Below are 18,380 nucleotides of genomic sequence, written 5' to 3' on the forward strand. Positions count from 1 at the left end.
TAAGTTTAATTTTTCATAGCAAATCCATTTTAAATTGTAATATTTTCCACAGCATTTGACACTGTTGACCACAAACTCCTCCTCAGTATGCTACGCTCCATTGGCCTCAGTCCTTGGCCCGCTCCTTTTCTCTATCTACACAGCCCCTATTGGGCAAACCATCAGGAGATTTGGCCTCCAATACCACCTGTATGCTGAAGACACCCAGCTATACACCTCTTCCCGTGACATCTCTGCCTCTTTCCTCCAAAGCATCACCGACTGTCTGTCCGCCGTCTCTAACACTATGTCCTCTCTCTACCTAAAACTAAACCTCTCTAAAACTGACTTACTGGTATTTCCACCCTCCACTAACTGACCTCATCCTGACATCTCCATCGCAGTGTGTGGTGCCACCATAACTCCCAGACAGCATGCCCGCTGCCTTGGGGTCATATTCAACTCTGATCTATCGCTTACCCACTACATCCAATCTCTCGCCCGAACATGTCAGCTGCACCTCAAGAACATCGCAAGAATCCACTCTTTTCTCACCGTGGACACGCTAAAAACGCTTACTGTTGCCCTCATCCACTCTCGGCTCGATTATTGCAACTCATTGGCCTCCCCTGCACCAGACTCTACCCTCTCCAATCCATCCTGAATGCGGCAGCCAGGCTCATCTTCCTGTCCAGACGCTACTCTGACGCCTCTGCCCTGTGCCAGTCACTGCACTGGCTGCCCGTTAAATACAAAATTCAATTTAAACTTGCTACATTCATCCACAAAGCCCTCCACAGCGCAGCGCCCCCTATATTGCCTCCCTCATCTCAATCCATTACCCAGCCCGGTCTCTCAGCTCTGCTAACGAAACCAGACTGAGCACCCCTTTAATTTGAACTTCTCATTCCAGCCTCCAAGACTTCTCCAGAGCCGCACCGGTCCTCTGAAATGCACTACCAAAGGATACCCGGGCAATCCAGGACTCACAGAACTTCGGGCGTGCTCTAAAAACGCACCTCTTCAGGGAGGCATACCGCATTCCCTAAACAAATCCCTCTGTACTCCGCCTGATAACATGCTCCCTGTTCTACTGACTGCGATCCCTGCTAGCCATCATAAACCGCTCAGGTAGTCATAACGATTCTGCCATCACATGGCTTAATGTCTGACCATTGTCTATGTGTATGGCATCCCTCACTCTCCACCTCGCCATACCGTGCACATCTCCAGCTCCTTTACCTTCTGTATCACCCCACTATTTGTAGTATGTAAGCTCGTTGGAGCAGGACCCTCACCGCTTTTTTTTTCATCAACTGATTACTATGTAACCGGGGTTCTGTAATTTTTGTATTTTTTGTCTTCCTGTTTTCCCCCTGTCTATGTAGGAGCTGCGGAATATGTTGGCGCTACACAAATAAAGTTTATTATTATTATTATTAAGTGCTTTCACGGTACATTGAAAGCCTCACCTTGCCCAGGGGCATCACTGAACTAACACCATGCCAGTATTTGCAAGTTGTTACGGGATGCAGTAAACATCTGTTAAATGTTATCCCCTCTGGAAACATTCAGTAATACAGAGGTACTTTATAAAATAAGACAGTTCAATTATTGGTTGCAGTTACAGCTAGAATGCTTATTATAATTTTCAGGGAGGTCAATCTGTACTGCATCAAGTGTTCAAAGACTTATATCTGCTTGATGAGTTGTTGTTGAAGCAACAATGACCTTTAGACTGGTTACTGGTCACTCTAAAATCACACATTGGGTTTCACAAGACAAGGCGTAGGCTATGTTGCACAATGATAACCTTATGTACAATGAAATCAATTCATACCACACCAAAGGGAGCTGTAAGGACTGGCGGTTCGCGGGTCCGTCGTGCCCGCACCGCCGGTCCTGTCACATGTGCAGCTGCTGTGCGGCACAGGGGGGCCCCAGTCCTCGTCACCTTCCCTGGCCGCCGGGCTCCGCCTTGCCGCCAGGTTGCTAGGGACGCGGTGGGTGTTGCCCCGCGTCGCGTCCTAGGTATCTTGGCAACCAAACATGTGGCTCCTGTCCTGCCTCCTGCAGGGCTGGGGGCGGGTTCCTCAGGGCTGCTGGGTGCACTCAGCTGCTGTCAGGCTCCCCGCCCCAATCAGCTGCTGGGGCGGGAGCTCTGACAGCAGTTAAACCTGCTGGTGTCTGCAGACCAGTGCCAGTGTTAGTTTTGGATCTTCTGCTACACCAGCGTACCTTGTACTTCTGACTCCTGATACTGACTCTCTGCCTTTTGACCTGACGTTGCTTTTGCCTGACCCTCTTGTACCGCGTACCCTCTCGTTGCTGACCCGGATTGTCTGAATCTCCTTGCTGTTGTTTGTTCCAGTGTCTGTCTGTTTGGTAGTCCCAGTGTTCCCCTTCCTTAGTGAGTGTAGGGACCGTCGCCCAGTTGTCGCCCTGGGGCTTAGCCCAGGGGGGCAAGTAGGAAGGGACAGGGGTTGCGGGTATTTTCATGGACCTCCAGTTTCCCGGACCCCGAGTCCTGACAGTAACACTGGCCGAACGGAAGTCGGATCCCTACATCCGACCAGCGACCTTGAACCCCGCTATGGAGGCTGTGGCGGCCATAGCCAACCAGGTACAGGTTCTGATGGACTTGGTCCAGGAGCAGGCTGCTCGCCTGCAGCATCAGGAGCAGCGCGGGGCTTCTAATATGATGCAGCTCCCTGCCACTCCTGGTACGGTTTCTGAACCCCCGAGCAACACCTCCTGACTTCTTTTCCGGGGAGAGAAGTCAGTTTTTCGTGTTCAGAGAAGGCTGCAAGCTTTATTTTGACCTCCGACCCCACACCTCTGGCACAGAATACCAGAAGGTGGGTTTCGTGATAACTCGCCTGAGGGGAGAACCCCAAAATTGGGCCTTCTCCTTATCAGCTGACTCCCCCACCCGACAGTCACTAGACGCCTTTTTTTCTGCTTTGGGCCAGCTGTATGACGAACCTGACCGTGCTGCCTTCGCAGTCTCTAAACTCCTGGCCTTGCGACAGGGGCTGAAGGTGGCTGAGGACTATTGTTCACAATTTCGTCAACACTGCATGGAGTCTGGGTGGAATGACGCGGCCTTGAAGGATCTGTTTTTGGCTGGTCTGTCAGAGGGCCTCAAGGACCTCTTGGTGGCGCACCCAGAGCCTAGAACTTTGGAGCAAGCCATGTCTCTGGCCATCCGGGCTGACCGACGCTTGAGGGCCAGACGCTCGACTCGGACGAGCCCTGTCCGCATGTCTACATCCTCGGTGGTTCCGACCTTAACCCCTCCCTCCACAGAACCCATGGAGCTGGGAATCATGACCCCGAAGCAATGTCGGGAATATCATCTCAGGATGAACCTCTGTCTCTACTGTGGGGAGCCAGGTCATTGTATTGGGACCTGCGAGAAAAAGCCGCGGTCAGGAAAACTTCCGTTCCGAGGCAGTTGTCGGGAGGACTGTCTAGGAGCTAAGGTACCCCCTGTAAGGTCTAAAATGTTGCTGCCCTGCACCTTAGAATTCCGGTCTTTCTACCGTGCGGGGCAAGCGTTTCTTGATTCTGGAGCTGCTGCTAATTTTGTTAATTTCGATTTTGTTGCTAAACTGTCTGAGTATTTTTTCCGTGTAGACCCCCCTATCCTGGTCTCTGGTGTCGACTCTACTCCCTTGCAGGCTGGTCTTGTAAATCTGGTTACCCCGGAGTTACAGTTCACTATTGGGGCCTTACATACGGAGTCCTGTACATTTTTGGTTATGAAGAACCTGTCTGTGGATGTGGTGCTGGGGCTACCCTGGCTAAGGGAGCACAACCCTGTAATTAACTGGGACACGTTGGAACTGGTCAAGTGGGGTTCTCGCTGTGACAGCCACGTGTGCCCAGTGGGGGTGGATGTCTCCACCTGCGAGGGAGTCTATGAAGGAGTATATCCAGGATAGTTTGTCCCGGGGGCACATCCGACCCTCCGAGTCTCCAGTAGGGGCTGGTTTCTTCTTTGTGGAGAAAAAGGATGGGGGTCTCAGACCCTTTATTGATTACAGGGAGCTAAACAAAATCACTGTCAGGAACCAGTACGCCCTTCCGCTCATCCCTGACCTCCTCAACCAGGTCACCGGTGCCCAGTGGTTCTCTAAACTCGACCTAAGGGGAGCTTACAACCTCATTCGTATTCAGGAGGGGGATGAGTGGAAGACAGCATTCAATACGCCCCTCGGTCACTTTGAGTACCTGGTCATGCCTTTTGGGTTGTGTAACACCCCTGCTATATTTCAAGGGTTCATGAACTCAGTTTTTCAGGACATCATGGGGGTGTTCGTCGTAGTGTATCTAGATGATATTCTGATCTTTTCCTCCGACTGGGAGACACACCAGGTACATGTTCAAACGGTCCTGACTTGACTCAGGGCTAACCAGCTGTTTGCTAAGTTTGAAAAATGTGTTTTTGGGGTGCAGAAGATAACCTTTTTAGGGTATATCATTACTCCATGGGATATCCAAATGGATCCGGGGAAGGTGAAAGCCATCACAGAGTGGGCCCAAGCAGTCACTCTAAAGGCCCTCCAGCGCTTCTTGGGGTTCGCTAATTATTATCAGAAGTTCATTAAGAACTTTTCTGTGGTGGCTAAACCCCTAACGGATCTCACCAGGAAAGGGGCAGAGGTCAGTACCTGGTCTCCAGATGCGCTGGCGGCCTTTGCTACCCTGAAAGCTGCCTTTTCCTCCGCACCCGTTCTTGTCCAACCAGACCTGTCGTACCCGTTTGTGGTGGAGGTGGATGCCTCTGAGTTTGGAGTAGGGGCGGTACTTTCTCAGGGGCCATCTACACTCACAAATCTTAGACCGTGCGCTTACTTTTCTAGAAAATTTTCCCCTACTGAACAAAATTATGATATAGGCAATCGTAAGTTACTTGCTATAAAATGGGCGTTCGAGGAGTGGAGGCATTTTTTGGAGGGAGCACGCCATCAGATCATGGTACTCACAGACCATAAGAACCTTATATATTTAGATTCTGCTAAAAGGTTGAATGCTCGACAAGCTCGTTGGGCTCTTTTCTTTTCTCGTTTTAATTTTCTGGTTACTTACCGACCCGGTTCAAAAAATGTTAAAGCAGATGCCTTATCTAGGAGTTTTGGTATTCCAGAACCTCCCGAGTCGGAGGCTGAGACTATCCTTTCCCCTGGGGTGGTTCTCGCAGCTGTCTCCTCTGACCTCTCGCCGCTAATTCAGGCTGCGCAGCAATCAGCTCCTGAAGCACTTCCAGAAGGCAAACTTTTTGTTCCTTTACCATTAAGGTTGAAGGTGTTAAAAGAGACGCATGCCTTGGTCCTTGCTGGGCACCCCGGTATCTGGGGAACTCAGGAATTACTTTCCAGAACTTATTGGTGGCCTCATATGAGTAGGGATGCTCGGGCATTTGCACTGCTTGTCCGGTGTGCGCCAGGGGGAAGAGTGTCAGCAGACGTCCTGAGGGGCCTCTTCTTCCCTTGCCCATTCCGTCCAGGCCCTGGACACATCTGTCCATGGACTTCATCACAGATTTGCCGCCGTCACAGGGGAATACGGTCATTTGGGTCATTGTAGATTGGTTCTCCAAAATGGCACATTTCGTTCCTCTGAGCAAGTTACCAAACGCCAAACTGTTATCTGACATGTTTATTAAGGAGGTGGTGCGGTTGCATGGGGTTCCTGAGGACGTGGTCTCAGATAGAGGTGTACAGTTTGTCGCTTGCTTCTGGCGAGCTTTCTGCAGGAAATTGAATATTGGTTTGTCCTTTTCGTCTGCTTTTCATCCCGAGTCGAATGGGCAAACTGAGAAGATGAATCAAGAATTAATCCAATACCTGCGACTGTTCGTTTCGGAAAATCAACATCTGTGGGTTGACTTCCTACCTCTCCCCGAGTTTGCCATTAACAATCATTTAAATTCGTCTTCTCATGTGTCGCCGTTCTTTTGTAATTATGGTTTCCATCCTCTACTTTCTTTTTCTGCGCCCTCAGTTTCTGACACGCCGTCTGTGGACTCTGCCATTAATGAACTGTGCACAGTTTGGGCCCAGGTTCGTAAGAACCTTCAGGGTTCCCAGGATAAACTGCTTGGTCAAGCTAATAAAAGACGCACGATCTCTGCACCATTCGTGGTTGGGGAGCAGGTATTGCTGGCCTCAAAAAATTTGAGACTCAAGGTTCCATCCCTAAAGCTGGCTCCCCGCTTTGTTGGTCCGTTCACCATCTCCCAGGTAGTCAATCCTGTTGCGTATAGACTATCTCTTCCGCAGTCGTGGAAGATTCATGACGTCTTCCACAAGGGGCTGCTGAAAAAATATGTAACCCCAGTTCTGCCCGCCCAGAGCCCGCCCTCTCCTACTCTTGTACAGGGGGAACTGGAGTATGAGGTAGAGCGTTTGATTGATGCTCGGCGTGTGAGAGGTATTTTGCAATATCTTGTACATTGGAAGGGTTTTGGCCCTGAGGACCGTACATGGATTCCTGCCCAGGACGTACATGCACCCCTATTGGTTCGACGGTTCCACAGAGCCTTTCCCCTCAAGCCTGCTCCGGGCTGTGGGGGTCCAGTGTCCCCCCGTAGAAGGGGGGTACTGTAAGGACTGGCAGTTCGCGGGTCCGTCGTGCCCGCACCGCCGGTCCTGTCACACGTGTGGCTGCTGTGCGGCGCAGGGGGGCCCCGGTCCTCGTCACCTTCCCTGGCCGCTGGGCTCCGCCTCGCCGCCGGGTTGCTAGGGACGCGGTGGGTGTTGCCCCGCGTCGCGTCCTAGGTGTCTTTGCAACCAAACATGTGGCTCCTGTCCTGCCTCCTGCAGGGCTGGGGGCGGGTTCCCCAGGGCTGCTGGGTGCACTCAGCTGCTGTCAGGCTCCCCACCCCAATCAGCTGCTGGGGCGGGAGCTCTGACAACAGTTAAACCTGCTGATGTCTGCAAACCAGTGTTAGTTTTGGATTTCCTGCTACACCAGCGTACCTTGTATTTCTGACTCCTGATACTGACCTTCTGCCTTTTGACCTGACGTTGCTTTTGCCTGACCCTCTTGTACCGCGTACCCTCTCGTTGCTGACCCGGATTGTCTGACTCTCCTTGCTGTTGTTTGTTCGAGTCTCTGTCTGTTTGTTAGTCCCAGTGTTCCCCTTCCTTAGTGAGTGTAGGGACCGTCGCCCAGTTGTCGCCCTGGGGCTTAGCCCAGGGGGGCAAGTAGGAAGGGACAGGGGTTGCGGGTATTTTCAGGGACCTCCAGTTTCCCGGACCCCAAGTCCTGACAGGAGCTTATAGAAAAACTTTAAGAAGCAGGGCTAGAAAACTGTTAAAGCAGCAACTAACAAAGGGAAAGAGGGGGGAAAAGACAAAAGTTGTTCCTGGGCTTGACAGCTCAGTGCGTTCTACCAATACCTCTGTAGAAGATAGAGCAATCTGCTCAAGGGTGGATTGGCATAGATATACCAACTATTGGCATACACCATTACCTAGCCCAAATTGTGTACAGACTGGCATAAGGATAGTGTAAAATGTGCCTGCCAAGGTGGGAGGTCTTTGTGATTGGGATGCCAGTACATGTCGTTCAGGGCATGGCACAGCTCTTACTGCTGATGTTTGCTAACAACTATGTTTTGTAACCACAGATGAAAACAAAATATTCTCTATCCAAATGCAGTAAAAACCTGATTCCACTATGTAGGAGTGTTACGACTGCTCACAAGCTTTCCTTCTCTTTGGTTTAACCATTTAGCAGTCGGAAATTTGGTTTCCAAGCGCAGGTTCATCTGTAATGGGGTCTAGGCAGGGGTGTAACTATAGGGGGTGCGGTTGCACCCTGGCCCAGGAACCTTAGGGGGCCCATAAGGCCTCTCCTCCATATAGGGAGCCCAGTACTATGAATATAGCATTATAGTTGGGGCGCCGTTACAGGTTTTGCATTGGGGCCCAGAAGCTTCAAGTTACACCTTTTGGGTCCAGGTGCTCATCCTCCACTGCTGTTATACATTATACAGTATATATGTAATTCAATTTGCCTATATAAAATGAATGACAAACGAGAAGCAAACAGGTTCTCATTCATCTTTCCATCGTTGGCCGAGTTAACCCTGAACGATTTATTGCTCAAATTCACACAATTCAACAATTGTTTTCCTGCTGCCATTCCAATAGCCAAAGCTTTTATATCTTTGTGTGAATTTGTCACAGTTCTGTTAAAAATGTGCATTACTTTGCTCTTTTGTTATGTTTATTTTATGAAGTGTATTTTAAAGAAGTTTTTTCTATAGTATTTTTGGCAACTTTTTATTGTATAGAAATCAGTTATTTCTATACAGAACATTGTTTTATTTTTGATCTTTTTCTCTTAAGTAGATCTTATAACTGAGCATGATAATATAAGGAATTTAGGATCGCAGAAGTAGGGATTTAGGATCATTAAGGTGTTGCTACCCCATGTAAAGTATAAGGCGCTGAGTTTAGGCTGACACATGCTAGAAATTAGAGGGAGATCTTTTTTGAAACTGCAAAAATATGTCACTCTCCCATCATCCCAAAGCATTAAAGGTAGGGAGTTGCCTCTCTGTACATAACAATGGGGGCTGGCATCTTGTCTGAGCTGCTAATAGCATTTAGATTGGTCTCTGTCCATTAAGGCTCTACGACGAGCAGGTCCCCGCTGAGGAGGGCCGAAGGCTCTACGGCGAGCAGGTCCCCGCTGAGGAGGGCCGAAGGCTCTATGGCGAGCAGGTCCCCGCTGAGGAGGGCCAAAGGCTCTATGGCGAGCAGGTCCCCGCTGAGGAGGGCCGAAGGCTCTACGGCGAGCAGGTCCCCGCTGAGGAGGGCCGAAGGCTCTACGGCGAGCAGGTCCCCGCTGAGGAGGGCCGAAGGCTCTACGGCGAGCAGGTCCCCGCTGAGGAGGGCCGAAGGCTCTACGGCGAGCAGGTCCCCGCTGAGGAGGGCCGAAGGCTCTACGGCGAGCAGGACCCCGCTGAGGAGGGCCGAAGGCTCTACGGCGAGCAGGACCCCGCTGAGGAGGGCCGAAGGCTCTACGGCGAGCAGGACCCCGCTGAGGAGGGCCGAAGGCTCTACGGCGAGCAGGACCCCGCTGAGGAGGGCCGAAGGCTCTACGGCGAGCAGGATCCCGCTGAGGAGGGCCGAAGGCTCTACGGCGAGCAGGTCCCCGCTGAGGAGGGCCGACGCCCCTCCGGCGGGCAGGTCCCCGCTGAGGAGGGCCGACGCCCCTCCGGCGGGCAGGTCCCCGCTGGGGAGGGCCGACGCCCCTCCGGCGGGCAGGTCCCCGCTGGGGAGGGCCGACGCCCCTCCGGCGGGCAGGCCCCGCTGGGGAGGGCCGACACCCCTCCGGCGGGCAGGTCCCCGCTGGGGAGGGCCGACGCCCCTCCGGCGGGCAGGTCCCCGCTGGGGAGGGCCGACGCCCCTCCGGCGGGCAGGTCCCCGCTGGGGAGGGCCGACGCCCCTCCGGCGGGCAGGTCCCCGCTGGGGAGGGCCGACGCCCCTAGGGCAGAAAGAAAATCCCCATGCATACAAGCATCCAGTTAAATAATAAGCTTTTTCCTGCCTGCACCTGCCTCTAGAGGGAGCTCCGCAATCACAGACTTCAGGGGTCATTCTACCATGGCTGCTGAAGCCTGTGATCGACTGAGTGGTCACGTGTATAGCAATTGACTGCCAGCCTGCTTTTTCCGTATTCTAAGTAGCTCTGTATGCAATACAGTAAGGCAAACTGTTTTGCATAGCTCTGGCAAGCTTTCCAGAGCCCTGAGGATCCAGTGCTGGACGAGGAGCCACTGGCATAGAAGAGTATCCTCCTCTTTTTTTTTTTTTCCATTTTACACTGTTCTTAATCTGTCCATCTTTCTAAGTCCCGGAAAACCTGTTTTTAATGTATGTATTTTTAATATTTTCTTCAAAGGGGACTATGTGGTAAAAGAACTTCAAATTCTGATGAGAAACATCAAGACCATGAAGAAACGAGTATGAAAGGTAAGTGAATTCTAGCATTATCACGTGCTTCTAATATAAATATTTACATCCCTAAGTTTTTAGATCCAGTACTTGTGCCCCTGATCATAAGCGTACTGGCTGAAATTGCGGGGGCTGGGAGGGTCAGCCACGGCAGACGGCACAGCAGCAGCCTTCTTACCTACTCTGTCAGCTCAGCTGCCCAAGTAATAAAGCTGCAGGTGTGCCATCTGGAGTTGTAGGGTATAAAGACTGCAGGGGTCACAGAAGAGGCTATAGTCTGCATGTGGGTCCGCAGAGGAAGGGCACTGCAAGGGGCACTCGGAGTAACCGCAGAATGGGCAGAGTGTGCAGAGACAAGTCATGGCTGAAAAGAAGTCTTGGCCCAGATAGAGCAGGAAAGGAAAAGTGTAAAATGCCCCTGGTGGCAGGCTTACAAGGGAGTGCAGGTTCAGGGATAGGCCTACGGGTACTCGCATCCTTACCCACATCCAGGTGTGACTCTGGTCTGATTCTTTCCGCCAACAGCATACCGTAATCTTATAGTCTTAGAAAACCCCAGCTTTTATCTGAGAGGAATATGTGCGGCTGCAGGTTTCCCTGAAAGGTACACGGCGTGAAGAATCTTGCATGACAACTTAACCTATAGTATCCCAAAATGGTAACCGACTTCAGCTGATACAGTGACGGACACATTGTACAGGGTTTGGCTCCTGTAAGTCTCTCTGACCTCTGCTGGTCCCAGTAAGACAGACTGTCTTGCATTCCTCCACCGGACCTGCTAACCGTAGGGACATACTTTCTTCAGGAATCGGCTGTCTTTTGTCATGCATCACAACCAGGCACAAACCTTGTGCCACTCCCTTTTATATACCCCCTCCACTCCTTGCTGTGTACCCTGCGTCACATCACACAGCCTATGAAACTCAAAAAAAACCCCCAAAAAACGGTATATGTAAAAAACTAATTAACAAGAGTCAAAGGCGTACACATATCTATATCTTTCTTTAAAGTTTTTAGGATTCCAATCAAAGAAGAGACCAGGTGTGATTAGTGGAGGTAACTGCACTGTAATCACTATCACTGTGTAGAGCTGGTAGCTGACTATTATATGGTGACTGCATTATTTGGAGGTATAGTAGAGCAGGGCAGCCTTGTTTTTCGGGGTCAGGTGGGAGAAATAAAGTATGTCTTGGGGCTTGTGCTTGTGATCTTTTGAGACCCGATCAAGTGAACATGGTATAGGCGTAACTAGAAAGGTTAATCCATACCTCGCCATCTTTCACTGGGGCTGCAGTTTGAGAATACACTAAGGCTTCTATCACGCAGGCATCGGTTAAAATCCTGCGTTTTTGAGCGGCAAGTTCAAGAGCGTTTGACAGCGTGGAACGCACCGCATCATTACAATGAGTGATGAGGCGCATTAAGAAGTGGTGAAACACACTAACCTAGAGCAGACGGCGTATGAAAATTGTGAAATTAGAAAATTAGAAACGCAGCGTTCAAACACTCCTCTGAGAAGCCCCCACTGAAATCAATGAGGGCCTTTTACAACGTTTAGTGCCGCATATAAAGCGCCACTCTAAACACTGTAAAAAATTTAGTGTGTGAGAGTTGCCTTAGGGTTTACCAAATTGCATCACTCATACTTGTGATCTGCACTCACTATTCTGCTGGTGGAGTCACTGTGTACAATCATTACTTATCCTGTACTGATCCTGAGTTACATCCTGTATTATACTCAAGAGCTGCACTCACTATTCTGCTGGTGGAGTCACTGTGTACATACATTACATTACTTATCCTGTACTGACCCTGAGTTACATCCTGTATTATACTCCAGAGCTGTACTCGCTATTCTGCTGCTGGGGTCACTGTGTACATACATTACATTACTTATCCTGTACTGATCCAGAGCTATATCCTGTATTATACTCCAGAGCTGCACTCACTATTCTGCTGCTGTAGTCACTGTGTATAAACATTACTTATTCTGTACTGATCCTGAGTTACATCCTGTATTATACTCCAGAGCTGCACTAACTATTCTGCTGGTGGAGTCACTGTGTACAATCATTACTAGGGATGAGCGAGTATACTTGCTAAGGCACTACTCGCTCGAATAATGTGCCTTAGCCAAGTATCTCCCTGCTCGTCCCTAAAGATTCGGGGGCCGCCGCAGCTGACAGGTGAGTTGTGGCGGGGAGCGGGGCAGAGCGGGCGGGAGAGAGGGAGAGAGAGATCTCCCCTCCGTTCCTTCCCGCTCTCCCCCGCAGCTCCCCGCCCCGCAGCGGCACCCGAATCTTTCAGGACGAGTGGGGAGATACTCGGCTAAGGCACATCACTCGAGCGAGTAGTGCCTTAGCGAGTATACTCGCTCATCCCTAATCATTACTTATCCTGTACTGATCCTGAGTTACATCCTGTATTACACTCCAGAGCTGCACTCACTGTTCTGCTGGTGGAGTCACTGTGTACATACATTACATTACTTATCCTGCACTGATCCTGAGCTATATCCTGTATTATATTCCAGAGCTGCACTCTCTATTCTGCTGGTGGAGTCACTATGTACATACATTACATTACTTATCCTGTACTGATCCAGTGCTATATCCTGTATTATACTCCAGAGCTGCACTCACTATTCTGCTGGTGGAGTCACTGTGTACATACATTTCTTATCCTGTATTGATCCTGAGTTACACCCTGTATTATACTCCAGAGCTGCACTCACTATTCTGCTGGTGGAGTCATTGTGTACATTACTTATCCTGTACTGATCCTGAGTTACATTCTGTATTAGGCCTAGTGCCCACGGCCGTGACTGGCTCCGCAAGCGGAATTCCGCAGCTCTGTACTAAAAAGTGAGAGTGGAAGTGTTTCTTCTACTACACAAGCCGGCGGTCACGTGACTGTTGGGATTCCCTGGAATAGCAGAGTTGCAGGGTCCTAAGAGACCCTGATCAGCTCTGTTAGTGACTGATATCACTACAGGGGGATGTTTTCCCTGTAACTGGGGCTCCTACAGATGCCCCAGCTACATTGGAAAGGTGTGTAATAAGGGAAAAAAAGGGGGGGGGGGGGATAGAATAGTTACAAAAAAAACTGAGAAAAAATTACAGAATAAAATAAAAAAATATACATAAAGAAGATCACCCAAAGCTGATGCCAACCAAAACCATCGCTGTATGTGCCCTGTAATCCAAAACTATACATATTATATATCAAAATGTTTGAAACAAAATGAAGAACCCATTCCCATACTTTATTTTAGTGTAAATATCCTAATTTAAAAAAAAAAACAGCTATAAATTTAAAAAACCTTTTTTTATAGCTTTTTATTCCCAATAAAACTAAAAAACGGGAAAAAAGTAAAAAAAAAACAAAAAAAACTCACAGAAAAAAAAAGCAACAAAAATAATTTTAGTAGCTCAAGGAAAGAAAATAGGGCAGTAAAACCACCACATGGCTAAAATCCCTAAAAAGTGTCTGGTCCTTAAGGTACAAAACAGCCGGGTCCTTAAGGGGTTACAGTAATAATTCTAAGCGCATACACACGTTCTGCTGTAGACCTGACGTTCTGTGTGTGAGGGTTGAGCAGGTCTTAAACATCTGAGCCCACCTGAGATTACTGGTAATAGAGCTGCTTTTTGTGTTTTATGTCACTTTTTAACATTTCTATAATAAGATCATATAGTTTCTTTTTATTCTAGAGATTGAAGAGTGAAGGGCATCAGAGGAAAACAGAGAAAAAGTAACCCTATGGAGTAACTTACAACGTCTGGGGCCAAATACAAACCCTGTTACAAGCTCCCCACCTGCCAAGTACCAGTTATATACTAGTGTTGTCCTATTCGGGCCCCCTGCACATACTACTGCTGCCTCTACACCCATTATAATGACGCCCTTACAGGTAATATCATTGTGGCTGTAACTCTCGGCCATTATAGAGATGAGCTTCCTCATTCCAGAGCATTTGAAGTTGGATAACAAGTTTTTAATCTCCAAAGATTATGATGTAGAAGTAACAGCCATCATTGCCCTTTCGACTCCCTGCAGAAAGCAGAGATTTAACTCTTGCTCGATTTTTCTTTCTTTCTTTTTTTTTTTTTTAAAGGATTCTTTGAAAACCGGACTGATGGGTGACCTCTCTGAGTATTTTTCTTTCTATTGCTAGTTATTTATTATATTTATTTCCCTTTGATTATATAATGCAGCTCCAGCTTATTCTGTACGGCTGCATGGAGGATGTCCCCATTCACATCAGTCTGTCTCCAATGGGTCAATTTCACGGGTTTTTTTTGGACTGTGGGAGAAAACCAAGGGAAAACTATACAAACATAGGGAGAACATACAAACTTCATGAAGATATCGTCGTTGGCCAGATTCCAACCCAGAATCACAGAATTGCTAATAATTGACACTCCATGATTATCGGTTAATTATAACTGATGCCAAGGACCAAAAATGATGCATGTTGAGTCGAAATTTGCCTGTCTCAAATATGCTATCCTCCATAATGTGGCCAGTAGAAAAGAGGTGGAAACTGGGTTGAATATCCGATCTTTCGTGTGAAGACCAAACTACTTTTGGACCAAGAGGAATACAATAATATTATAACTTATGGCCTCATCCTAGAAGTGAGAATATAGTTCCTACTACAGAGACCAGGGAATGATGCGGAGCTGCATACAAAGCCTTATCTATGTATAGTGCTACTATTCTGCCTTATACCCTCTCTAAGGGACCTTTCACACAGGATCGAATATTCTGAAATGGGATGTTCAGCACCGAAATCCTCACTGCTAATTTTGGTACAAAACTGAAAATGGCAGAATCCTGCTTGCAAGATCCGCAGTTAGCAGTGTGGCATTCTGGGACAGCATATTCTGCAATGCTGTTGCGGAATATTTAATCCCATGTGAAAGGTCCCTTATGATAATGGGATGGCTCTGCTTATACTGTCCCAGTCTACACAGAAAAGGAGACAGGTGAACTACAGAGAAGAGGAAGCATCAGCACACTGTCTGCTCTAGTGGCCAGTATGACAACTGCAATAGGTCAAGATATTTTACTATGCGCACAAATGCATGCAAAAACTCCCCAATCTCCTTCCTCTCCCCTTCCCTGGCAGATTGTAAGCTCTGATGGGCAGAGCCCTTCCTCCCTCTGCACCAGTTGGTCAATCACTTTGTTCATGTTTATTGTACCTGTTTTCGTCTTATGTTATGTACCAAAACCCCTTTTTATATGGAATTAATAAGTCTTTAATGGCTCAGATAAACGCGTATGCACACAGTGCACACAGTCGTCTAAGAATATACATAATGTCACAGTGGAAGGGTTGGGTGGTTGATGGAGTCTAGATCTGTCAACCTGTTTCTAGCATCACTATTTGGCTGCCAGCAAACGGGCAGTTTGGCATTGCAGAATCGGGTGCGGGCATACGTCTCTGGATTCTGCAGCAAATGCTGCCCATAGCATGCTATGGCAAAAAGCGATTTCCTCTACATGAATGGAAATCAATTGCAATTTTTCCACTTGCGGAGAAGAAATTGCAGCATGATGCAATTCTGTGTGGCTTCCGTGCGGACAGCTCCCATGGACTTAAATCATCAAAGGTGGCGGGATCTGTGCCATTACCTAGTAACGGCGCTGCACAATCTGTCTTGCGCATGTGCACCAGCCGGCACATCTGCAGCACAGATGAGAAGATGGCTGAGAGGTATGCGGAATCCGACCCGGCCGTGTGCAGGGAGCCTTGGCCATTACAAAAAGAGCATGCTATCAATATCCACAAAGAAAGTGAACTGTAAATGTATTCCGCTATACCAGGACAGTACAAATGTTGTTTAAGTCCTTAGTGACGCAGCTTGTTTGTGCCTTAAAGGGGTTCTGAGATGAAAAAAAAGAAAAATTCACTTACCTTGCCTGGCCAGGACCGATCACCAGGCATGTCCCCTCTGTCGGGCATCTTTTTCTGTGGCTTCTACAAGCAGTGCTTGCTGTGGGCGGCCCGTCTGTCCTGGCTGAACTCCCGAGTGCTGTGCGTGCGCAGTGGAGAGGCGGCCCGTCCTGATTCCTGTTAGAGGGCACCTGTCTTCTGCGCATGCGCAGATTCCCGGAGGGCGGGCGGCTTGTCAGATGGAGAAGAGCAGCCTGCTGGGAGATGACCCCCGCTGCACAACAACAGGAAAAAAGGTAAGTATAAGATTTTTATGCTTTAGGATACCATTAATCGTGGGTTCCCTGTGTCCATTAGGCAGACCAAGGAACAATGGCTGCTAAATAGAGATGAGCGAGCATACTCGCTAAGGCAAACTACTCGAGTGAGTAGTGCCTTAAGCGAGTACCTGCCCGCTCGTCTCTAAAGATCCGGGTGCTGGCGGTGGGCGGGGAGTGGCGGGGGAGGAACAGGGGAGGAGATCTCTCTCTCACTCTTCCCCCCCCCCCCACCTCCGCTCCCCCTGCTCACTTCCGCGACTCACATAAGGCACTACTCGCTAGAGTAGCTTGCTTTGTCGAGTACGCTCGCTCATCTCTACTGCTAAAGCATAAAAATCTTATTCTTGTGAGAACCCCCTTTAATGACCAACTAATTTTCCAGTTTGTTTTTTTTTTGTTTTTTTTTAATTGGCTCATTCCTGGAGCAATAACTCTTTAGTTTTTCTGTTGCCTTAACCATATGGGTCTTTTTTTTTTTTTTAACGGGAAAAGTTATATTTTTATTAACATTTTGTAGAACATATAAAGCATTTTAATTTATTTTTTTGGTAAATGGGGATTGGATTTAATTTTTACAGCATGCAAAATGTGTAACGTTTTTTGGGTCGGCACAATTCCGGCAATACTAAGTTTTATACAGTTTTTTTTTGTTTGTATGTTTTTTTTAATGTTTTTTGATATTTTTGTATAATAAACTTGCTTTTGTGTTGTCATCAGTGGAGCTCCTCTATAAGGGCTTGTTTTCAGCTCTTGTCTTCATTTATCCCATTTTCGGGATATTTAACATTTTGATTGCTTTTTATTTAATATTTTTCTAGGGGCAAGATTAACACAAGCTGCAATTCTGGCACATTTTTTTTATTTTTAGTTTTAATGGCGTTCACCATGGGATATAAATATGTAAAATTCATCCTGCAGGTCTGTATGATTACGCCAATACCAAAGTTATATTGGATTTTTTTTTTGCAATGTATTTTTTTAATCACTGCATTGAAAGACCCCCAAATATTTTATTTTTTTTGTCAGTGGTGCAGTATGAGGGATTTTCTTGTGCCGGATAAGTTGTACTTTTTAATACTACCATTTTGTTGATCCATACATTTTGATCACTTTCTATTCCATTTCTGGTAAGGTGGGATAGGTAAAGTTGGCTATTTTCGCCATGTTCTGTATTTTTTTTTTTTCATGGTGTGCACCATGTAGGTTAAATAGTGTACTAACTTCAAGGCCCCAGGTGTCATAGCAACTTATCGGGAACTCATCCCGCAGATGCGATGGGTGACAGAGGGAGACCCCTACCTTTTTAAGTCTTTTACATACCCTCATGGATCAGCAGAGCAAGGGGCAGAGGCTATTGCTGCTAAAATTGTTACCTGGCCCTTATAGCAATACTGAGATAGTAACACATGTGTGTCTGTTACTGTGTCTGACGAAATAGGCTAAGCTGCAGGACTAGACTCAGCTTCATGTATATAGACGTTGCTGTGTCTGGTACTGCAGTCACTGGGCCGTGGCAGTACTTGGCAGTACTTGGAGACGCCTCATTCATGAATAATGATGATCCAGGGGGCACAAAATGCTGGAAAATCTATTTTCCCATAATGCATACTGAACAGTAGTGATGGTGCCTTTTCAATGAATGTGGTTCAATGTCTAGCACTATTGCCTTGCAGTGCTGGGGTCCTACGTTTAAAGCACATCAAGAACAATATCTGCATGGACTTTGAAAAACTTTATACAGATGTTGCCCTTTGATCAGATTTAAACCTACAACTCCAGGACTGCAAGGCAGCAGCGCTAATAACTAAGCCACCACACTTTTTGTTCTTGTCTTCTGGACAAGAAAGAACAAGAAACTCCGAACATAAAAACTCCATACAGATGTTGTCCTTGGACGGATTTAAACCTAGAATTCCACCACCAAGATGTGTGTCTGTATTCACATGCAATTTGAAGGCATTTGGCTGCATTAGGGACCTTCTGGAGGCCAAATTTAATTAACCCAATTATTCCTATTGAGATTAATGGGAATTGGGATTGGTTCATCCTGCTTCATTTTTGGAAAATCCGTCTGATCACTCCTGACCTGATTATTCCAATAATTGCTCATCACTAGTAAGAACCCCGCAGATCGTACATTGGTAGCATGACCTACAATTAATATATACTCCTAGAAAACCCCTTTAAAGGCACTAAGGC

General features: G+C 47.8%; 1 protein-coding gene across 3 annotated transcripts in view; it reads left to right on the forward strand.

Moving 5' to 3' along the window:
* LOC136625299 (nectin-1-like) overlaps window positions 1-15,257 on the forward strand; it is a 70,206-nt gene extending 54,949 nt beyond the window's left edge. Inside the window, exons 8-9 of one of the 3 annotated variants that reach the window (XM_066599386.1) lie at window positions 9,904-9,974; window positions 13,654-15,257. In XM_066599386.1, coding sequence (XP_066455483.1) covers window positions 9,904-9,974; window positions 13,654-13,676 — 94 coding nt within the window. In that variant the 3' untranslated portion in view covers window positions 13,677-15,257. Of the gene's footprint in view, window positions 1-892; window positions 1,071-9,903; window positions 9,975-13,653 lie in introns of those variants that run through there. The other 2 variants (XM_066599387.1, XM_066599388.1) reach the window with 2 other exon arrangements.
* The last annotated feature ends 3,123 nt before the right edge of the window (window positions 15,258-18,380 follow it).

Source organism: Eleutherodactylus coqui, chromosome 4, assembly GCF_035609145.1.
Source record: "Eleutherodactylus coqui strain aEleCoq1 chromosome 4, aEleCoq1.hap1, whole genome shotgun sequence".
NCBI lineage: Eukaryota > Metazoa > Chordata > Amphibia > Anura > Eleutherodactylidae > Eleutherodactylus > Eleutherodactylus coqui.